The sequence below is a fragment of the Vidua macroura genome, chromosome 2, assembly GCF_024509145.1.
Source record: "Vidua macroura isolate BioBank_ID:100142 chromosome 2, ASM2450914v1, whole genome shotgun sequence".
Lineage (NCBI taxonomy): Eukaryota > Metazoa > Chordata > Aves > Passeriformes > Viduidae > Vidua > Vidua macroura.
This window is the reverse complement of record NC_071572.1, coordinates 74,140,173-74,149,757: the sequence shown is the minus strand read 5'-3', so window position 1 is coordinate 74,149,757 and position 9,585 is coordinate 74,140,173. Positions and strand designations below refer to the sequence as shown.

The following is a 9,585-nucleotide window of genomic DNA, read 5'->3' as shown; positions in this document are numbered from 1 at the left end:
ATGATGACATCTTTTGCTGTCCTTTGTCTATCAATTGCTATAATTGAATCCCTGGCAGGAATTCTAGGAAATGGAATTATCTTGGCTGCCAGTTCATCGAGCTGCATTGGGAGCAAGACATGGCCCCCATATGATATGATTGTGATCTCACTGAGTTCATCTAAATTAATTTTGCAGTCATGGAATACACTGGATTTCTTAATGAATATATTTTATGAACCCTTCTTTTATAAAGAAAACCTGCTAACAGTCACCAAGATAATTTTTACGTTTCTGAGCTACTCCAGCCTCTGGTTTGGAGCCTGGCTTAGTGTCTTCTATTGTATCAAGGTTGCCAGTTTTACACAGTCTTTCTTCATCTGGCTGAAGCTAAGAATTGCCAGACTGATGCCCTGGATGCTGCTCACAGCATGGCTCTGCTCCTTCACAGCTGCAATTCCCTTTGCCTGGGATGTCTCCAGTGTGCACAAGAACATCACTGTTCCTCTACACATGACAAACTCCTCAGCAAGAAGAACCACACGGAAGGACAGTTTGGGTTTATTAATTCTTCTCTGTAATGCCGCTATAGGTGTGCCTTTAATACTGTCTGTTGTTTCAAATATCCTGCTAATTCGGTCCCTGTGGATACACACTAGACGCATGCAAAATAATGCAAGTGGTTTCAGGGATCCCAGCTTAGAGGCCCATATGAAAGCCATCAAGTCAGTCTTTTCCTTCCTTACCCTTTACATTATATTTTTTATTTGTGTGCTTATAATTGTATTCAACACTTTTTTACCTTTAAGCAATGGAGACTCAATCTTTGTAGTTTTAATGGCTGCCTGTCCTACAGCACACACATTGGTCTTAATTTGGAGCAATCCAAAATTTCAAGAGCTTCCTGCTAGGATTTGGCAACACACTAACTGTCATATCAGAACTGCATCCATGTAAAGACAGTGGCTTAGCCTGGACTTTCTAGTTTAGATCCAAATCAATTAAATTGAAATCATCAGAGGCATAAATAAGAGATGCTGGAATTAGTAGATTAGGGCCTTGATATGTAGACAATAGGGAGGTGGGAATTTGCTTTACTTGGATGTGAGTCTTGTTAAGAAAAGTTCTGTATGTTGTCTACTATCTGCTGTAAATTCCTTGGAAATCACCACAGTTTCCCTAACACAGCAGAAAAACACAGCCAAGACTGACTAGAATGCAATCTCTTGGAATGCTTTACATAACAATTCATGATACAAATAGAATAGACCTGTTTAAGCAAAGGCATGGCCACATTTTATTTGTTAATATAAGGCTTGAATGCTGTTTCTGGTTACTAAAACCTCCTAAGGAGGATTCTGAGGGAGTCCAAATATTTTCAGAATATCACATGGATCATTTTTGACACTGGTTGAACTCTAGTAAAATATTTGGTGATCTAAAGATGCCTATTACATTCCAGCATGGTTGAGGAAAGAATGACGTGGCCTTTTGAGATACCTCCTCTTGCTGAAATAGTGATCTGTGTCACTGCATTATTGTTACATCACAACTGGAGCTTCGTGACCCATTCCAGCTGTAGTGAGAATTTACACACTTTTAAAGCAACTGTCACAGAAATACATATAATTTAAGCCTTATGGTGACTAAGACCATCTTGATTCAATGTGTCTGGTTTGGATGTTGTCAATCTGTTTGAAGCGATGTACCTGTAATTGACCTGAGCCTGTGCCTGTTTTATTTTACAAATTAAAAACTACCAAGTCAAAGGACAACTTGAGATGGAGTATTCCTTTCCCTCATGACAGAAACTGTGCCACAGGTGACCGCACTGGCTTCCATGAACATTGTTATGCCATTTAAGAGACATGCTGAAAGTTCAGCACATGGCAATGACACCCTGACATGCCATTGTCTTCACCACACATTGTCACCATGCTGGTTCCCAGCCCAGCACCATGAGACACCCGTGTTGGGAGGGTTGGTCCATCCTCTGCCCTTCCCTGCTCTCCCCTCACTGGCCTTCAGGAACAAACCTCAGAGCTCCCAAACCACATCAACAAGCAAAACACATGGGCTGTGCTCAACCCACAATCCCTGTGTGCTGTCCTCCTCCTGGCTGAGCTCTGAGGCCCACGGCTGCTCAGCAGGGACACCCTGAACAGCTGCTCTCACACAATTTGGTTTATGTTCCATTATTCCACATTCCTCATGAACACAAGAGTCAAAAGCCGCTCCTGTGCTATTTTCCAGCCTCCATAAGTATATATTCCCCCCAGAGCTTCCTTTCCATAAAATTAAAACCAATAGTTACCAATTTATTACCATATATTTGGAAATCTAAGAGAGAAAGCAGACAGAAATATTGGAAAGCACCTCATAGGTTCAGTCTTCTGGAAGACATTTCTGTCTGTCACTGAACAGCTAACTAACTATTCTCATATTTTTTGTATAATTACTTAAATATGCATTTTATACACACTCTACTAAACCCCTGTGTTCTACTGGAAAATTATAATGCTTAAATAACTCCACACACAAAAGAAAAATGTGATAATCCTCTTTGCAGCAGAAATTTGTAAATATCTGACAAAGAGAAGAGCTACCCCACTATTAGAAGAGGCCATGGCAAGTATGTCTCAGAAACACTGAAGAGATAACAGTGCAACAAATGGAGACATTAAGGCATCACATATAAAAAACCTAATCTAGTCATGTAAAGCAGGACATCAGACACTGGAGTGGAAATCCACGTTTGTAAACACCACAGTTCACCTGCTCCATAACCCTTCCAATGCAAATCCTTTCACAAAATGAAAACTATGTAATTGAATCTTGACCCAATTTGCAAGCTTAGACAAATCAGCTGAGCTAGCAACCCCAAAAACAAGACCTAAAATAGCAGAAATATTAAATGACATTAGGACACTTCTGCCCCTGAGATAAATAGGTGAGCATTGCCCATAACAGCTCCATGGGATTGCCAATGCCTGGCAGATCTAAGGCTTTCAGGAGCCAAGGGGAAGCTGAATAATAATTGCAAGCTCTTGAGTTGCAACAATGACATTTTTTGCTCTCCTTTTTCTGTCAATTGCTATAATTGAATCCCTGGCAGGAGTTCTAGGAAATGGAATTATCTTGGCTGCCAGTTCATCGAGCTGCATTGGGAGCAAGACATGGCCTCCGTATGAGATGATTGTGATCTCACTGAGTTCATCTAGAATTATATTGCAATGCTGGATTATACTGGATTTATTCTTAACTATATTTTGTGATTCATCCCATTTTGAAGAAAATACATTTGGATTTATCAATATAGGCTATATTTTTCTGAACTACTCCAGCCTCTGGTTTGGAGCCTGGCTTAGTGTCTTCTATTGTATCAAGGTTGCCAGTTTTACACAGTCTTTCTTCATCTGGCTGAAGCTAAGAATTGCCAGGCTGGTGCCCTGGATGCTGCTCACAGCATGGCTCTGCTCCTTTGCAGCGTCAATTCCCTTTGCCTGGGATGTCTACAGTGCGCACAACTTCACTGCTCCTTTGTCCATGACAAACTCTTCAGCAGGGAGAACCACAGGGAACGACAGATTGCATTTATTGATTTATCTCTGGAATGCAAGTACAGCTTTGCCTTTAATGTTGTCTGTTGTTTCAAGTGTTCTGCTGATTGGGTCTCTGTGGGTACACACCAGGGAAATGCAAAATAATGCAAGTGGCTTCAGGGATCCCAGCTTAGAGGCACATATGAAAGCCATCAAGTCAGTCTTTTCCTTCCTTATCCTTTACATCACATATTTTATTTCTCTGCTTCTCCTCCTATACAGTGATTTTTTACCCCTGAGCATTGAGGACTCTATCTGTGTAGCTCTATTAGCTGCCTGTCCTACAGCACACACATTGGTCTTAATTTGGAGCAATCCAAAAATTCAAGAGCTGCCTGCTAGGATTTGGCACGACATTAACTGCCATGTTAGAACTGCATTGATGTAAAAGACAGTGGCTTAACCTGGACTTTCTAATTTAGATCCAAATCAATTAAATTGAAATCATCAGAGGCATAAATAAGAGATGGTGGAATGAGTAGATTAGGGCCTTGATGTGGAATCATGAAGAAGTGAAAATTTGCTTTACTTGGTCATTAACCGTGTTATGAAAACTTACATAAATTCGCTACTATCTAATGTACTTTCCTTAGAAGATCACCACAGTTTCGCTAACACATCAGAAAAACACAGCCAAGACTGACTAGAATGTAATCTCTTGGAATGCTTTACATTACAATACTTAATACAAATAGAATAGACATATTTAAGCAGAGGCATGATCAGATTTCATTTGTGAATATAAAGCTTGAGTGTTGTTTCTGGTTACTAAAACCCCCTAATGAGGATTCTAAGGAATTCCCAATATTTTTGGAATACCTCAGTGGTCATTTTTTGCACTGATAGAACTCTAAAAAATCATTTGTTGATTTTAAATGTGGCTATAACATTCCAGCATGGTTGAGGAAAGAATGACATAGCCTTTTGAGATTCCTCCTCTTGCTGAAATAGTGATCTGTGTCACTGCATTATTGTTAACATCACAACTGGAGCTTCATGACCCTTTCCAGCTGCAGGGAGAGTTTATCCACTTTTAAAGCGACTGTCACAGAAACATACTTGACTTGAGCCTTATGTTGACTCAGCCCATCCTGATTCAATGTGCCTGGTTTGGATGTTGTCAATATGTTTGAAGCGATGTACCTGTAACTGATCTGAGTCTGCACCTGAATTGTTTTATTTTTAAATTAAAAATACTAAGTCAAAGGATAATTTGTGCTGGAGTCTCCCTTCCCCTCATGACAGAACCTGTGCCACAGGTGACAGAAGTGTCTTGCATTTATGCCATTTAACAGGAATGATAGAAATTCAGTGTATGGCAATGACACCCTGACATGCCATTGTCATCACCACACATTGTCACCATGCTGGTTCCCAGCCCAGCACCATGAGACACCCGTGTTGGGAAGGTTGGTCCATCCTCTGCCCTTCCCTGCTCTCCCCTCACTGGCCTTCAGGAACAAACCTCAGAGCTCCCAGACCACATCAACAAGCAAAACACATGGGCTGTGCTCAACCCACAATCCCTGTGTGCTGTCCTCCTCCTGGCTGAGCTCTGAGGCCCATGGCTGCTCAGCAGGGACACCCTGAACAGCTGCTCTCACACAATTTGGTTTATGTTCCATTATTCCACATTCCTCATGAACACAAGAGTCAAAAGCAGCCCCTGTGTATTTTCCAGCCTCTTTAAGTACATCATCTCTCCAAAGCTTCCTTTCTATAGAATTAAATCAAATAGTTACCAGTTCATTAATGAACTTGGGTAACTACTTGATTTGGCCATCTTGGATGAATTTGGGCATCTAAGAGGGAAAGCCAACAGAAATTTTGGAAAGCACCTCATAGGGTCAGTCTTCTGGAAGACCTTTCTGTCTGTAACTACTCTCCTAACTAACTATGGCCATATGAATAGAAATATCTTCAACATGCTTTATAAACACTGTCTACTAAATCCCTGTATTCTAGTGGATAAATTCTAAGATAAGTTTGATAGGGATTTGTTCTGGGAAAGAAAATAGCAGCCCCTGTATTAGTAGGAAAATTACAGTTACTGGGAGTAGGATCCTCTGAAGACATGCATCTTGTCTGAGAGCAGCATTCTCTCTTTTTTCTCTACTGTTTGAAATATAAAGGTGATTTGGTTCCCTCTACCTTAAACCTGCCAGTTTGCAACCTGAAGAACGTTTGAAAGTCATGGACTCAGACCCTTCCAAAACATATGAACTACTTCCACACACACTAATCTCACACAACTGCAATGACAACTCAGTTCAAGTCTGGTATGGTGAATCAAATCAGGAAACAAATGGAACTCAAAGCTCATCCTGCTCTAACATTACCAGAAGGACATCATGCAAATCATCTTGTCCTGTACCTCTTTCCATTGAGCATCCAGGAAAAAGCTCATAAGATTTTCTAGGAAACTGCTCATATGTAACACAAAGCAATGAGGCCAGCATTTGAAACGAAGCTCTTTTCTGTTAAAAAAGCACTTTTCTGTATTACTGTAATTTAATGATGAAAAAAGTCATCAGTGAGTAATTCAAAGAAAGAGAGTAGTCCCCATTTCTTTTCTAAAGCACAGTCTTTTCCAAGTGAAAAAACAGTAATTTGTTTAGAATCCTTAGCTCAAGGCAAGAAATGCAAATATCTACATGAGACATCACTACATGATGCTTCTCTGATTTGCGTTCCCATAAACACAGCTGGAATTTTCATAATGGAAATTCTGGACAACATCTGATGGGCTCTGATTTCAATGCCCATCAGAACATGATTTAAGAATTGGTAGCACATATACAATTGGCAGCTGGGCACATTATATGATGGTCCCCTATTAGCTCTGCATGTGCATATTGAACTGGATAGCATCTTACACCAAAATACACATCTATTAAACTGATAGTTTCTTCACCAATATTCCTTCTTTTTTCATCTCAGAGGAGCTTAGTTTGTTGAGATGCGGAAATACAAGTGTTACTCATGCCTTCACGTTGCAAGAGTCTTACACAAGCCAAATTTTGTTGTTTATTCAGGCCAATTCACTGAGCTCTTTTTGCACCTTTTACTTATGCAGTAAAATCTCTTCTTGTATAAAGGGAAATTAAAATTAAGATATCTGCACTTAGCTTTTGAATTATTTTCATCTATCCTATGAAATGGAATGGCACACTACACTAAGCTCAGAGGTGAAAAACAAAAATTCTCTTATCTTCAAGTAGTTGCACGCATATGTAAATATTTGTTGAATTAACCTAAAATGCAGGATGGGCAGAAATTTCAGTTCAGCTATGACAGCATATATGTGTTTGTGAAAGTCCAGGGGCAATTAATGTCAGTTGCTTAAAAAATGAAGGAAATTTCTGCTTAAGGGAGTCAGCAAATCACTGTTTTTAGCACAGCCACTGAAAGGGTATATCTACAAGTACATCTTACACTCATGGATTCCCAGATCACTTATTTTGCGGGGAAAAAGGGAGACCTGAATAGAAAACCTCACTATTCAGCATTATGAAAGTTGAGATTGCTTAAAAAATCACCAGAAAAGGTATCAATAAAAATCAGATTTAATACTAAGCAATAGCATGACAAAGGTTATTGACAAGGTTCACTCTACTAATTACTAGATGGTTAAGGCACACCAAGGGTAAAAAAGCAACAAACAAAATTCACTCAATCAAAACAGAAATTAACTGAGTACTATCTATGTGTGTGTGCGTTTAGCTGTGTGTGATAAAAGGATAGAAAGGGCAAGGACAAAAAGAAATACAGCCTAAAAGCTTAAGAGCGCACAAACTTAATAGTACTTAAGCTTTACTTGTACCTTAAACTTGACAACTTAGTAATGGAACAACACTGTACAGCATTTAACATAACTTAAATTGTACCTTAAACGTAACAATTTAGCGAATAATTAATACTCAACAGCATCTAACTTAGCTTATAACTTAAATAAAAGTTACTTACAGGCCTAACTTACTTAGATACCTAAGGTACTTAAACACCTAAGAAAGCAGCATTACTCCTGTTTTGTCATAGCTATGCACACAGACATAAAGAGTCAGTGCAAGGTACTCGTGAAAAATTCCCCTCAATGTGACACTCAGATTCTCTGGACAGAGAGACATAATTCTGTCTCTCAGGAGAAGCACAGAGAGAAGAAGAGAAAGCAATCTTTATCTCTGCTCCTTTGTTTTCCCCATGTGGAATGTGGCATGGAGATTGTTTATCGGAAGTGATTGCTTGATTGGATTCTGAAGGTTGTTTGGGTTCAATGACCAATCGAATCCAGCTGTGTCTCAGACTCTCAGCAGAGAGTCACAAGTTTGTGAGTTGTTAGATAGGTAAGTAAGAAGTACGTATGTAGAATAGGATAGTCTCTCTTTAAGTAGTATATTAATGTAATATAGTATAGTTTTAATAAACCTAGTCCTTCAACCTTCTGATGTGGAGCCAGACATCATCATTTCTTCCCGCATCTGGGGTTGCCTGATTATTCTGATACCTCAAAGGTAACAAAATACTCACTTTGGATGCCTTTGCATCTCCTCAATGGGCAAAGGGGCCTTGAGGAGTGTGGGTATCAGCCCAGGATCCATTGTTATTTGGTGATCTCCAAGTGCAGCAAAGGAGAGTTTGCTGGCTCAGAGGGAAGTTGCTGGCCACAGCTGCTGTGGCACAGGAGAGCTCCAAGGGTCTCATTTTGGACCGCTGTTTATAGGCCGCAAGTGAGCAGGCCTTAGTCATAACAATGTTCCATCCTGGCCACACTTCAGGCCGGCACCCTTTCTTTGGAAGTGGGAGAATAAGGATGTTATGCCATTCAGGCAAGAAAAACAGATTCCAAAGTGGTTCATAAAAAAATCCAGGACTCATTAGGCAGTGCAAGTTTCTGGGAGCAGACAGTGTTTCTGATAAGCTCAAGAGGAGCTGGGCCCAGGGGCTGCTCATCAAGGCCGAGGCCTAAAGAGCATTTCTCAGATCACAGTGCAGCCTGAAAGGGCAGGGGCTGGTGAATAAACCAGCACAGCCAGTAAACAGCTGAAGTAACAGACAGCAGCCTAAATGGTCTAAGAGGAAAGAGCTACCAAGTCCTTTCCCAGCCTTGTCTGAACAAACGAGAAGATCCCACTGCGTAAGAATAAGGCATGGAATAATTTGCACTCTCAAAAGTGGGAAGAGAGTTGAAAGGGCAAATGAATGTGACACACACTCTTGGTACAGAAGCAAAGAAACAAAAGCGTCAGAAAAAAAATTAAGGGAACAATGTAGACTGTTGTATAACTGGGTACAAGTGCAAAAGACCAGTAGTACAAAGGGAAATAATTAACTAATTAATTGCTGTAGCTTTCCTTAATTATCTGTTGCTGTATCTCATGTTTCTTCATCATTTATGTTGGACACCACCACAATTTTTAACTCCTGGACAGGAAAGATCATCACAGTCTTCAGTGTTTGACACAATCCTTCCAATCAGAGGCAAGAGCATAAGGACACATTATGTATCCCTAAGGGGATCCAACCACTTTGCTTTACCAAATCAGTTTCATAAAACCTCCATAGCCTTAGTTATTGACAATACTTAGGTTGACTCTTCTGTGTGTATGATGCTCAGTTTTTCTTTTGAAATCTCTTCAGACAGCAGTCACAAAACTGATGCAGTTTAATTGACACAGCTTGCACTGAATTAATTAATTTTTTATTGCCTGTTCTTCCTGGGTACAATATGGAATGTAAAGGAGGATGAGACACAGGTTCTATTCATTTAACATAGAAAGAGTTAAATGCAGCAACTAACAAAACATGCAAACAGCTATTCACTGTAGTTTGCATCCCTGTAATTACTGGTTGGGCTTTTAAAATCAAAGAATTCTATCCTCAGCTAAGAGAAATGGAAAATCCTATTGCATTTTTAAGGCTTTCCTGGACATCCACAACTTTGTCTTTTTCTGGGTATATATCTTAAGAGCAATACTATCATCCTGATTTTAGTTTGATTAATGCC

The 9,585-nt window shown here is 39.9% G+C and overlaps 2 protein-coding genes across 2 annotated transcripts; both read left to right on the top strand.

Moving 5' to 3' along the window:
* Window positions 1-936, top strand: LOC128803579 (taste receptor type 2 member 40-like). Its single transcript, XM_053970699.1, has one exon. It carries the CDS (start codon window positions 1-3, stop codon window positions 934-936), a length of 936 nt encoding a protein of 311 aa, XP_053826674.1.
* Window positions 937-3,039: 2,103 nt separating this feature from the next.
* On the top strand, window positions 3,040-3,969 carry LOC128803581 (taste receptor type 2 member 40-like). The gene has a single exon (XM_053970701.1). It carries the CDS (start codon window positions 3,040-3,042, stop codon window positions 3,967-3,969), a length of 930 nt encoding a protein of 309 aa, XP_053826676.1.
* The last annotated feature ends 5,616 nt before the right edge of the window (window positions 3,970-9,585 follow it).

Excerpts from the sequence above, each read along its gene's own strand:
- LOC128803581 (XM_053970701.1), top strand. The coding sequence starts at position 3,040 with ATGACATTTTTTGCTCTCCTTTTTCTGTCAATTGCTATAATTGAATCC.
- LOC128803579 (XM_053970699.1), top strand. The coding sequence starts at position 1 with ATGATGACATCTTTTGCTGTCCTTTGTCTATCAATTGCTATAATTGAA.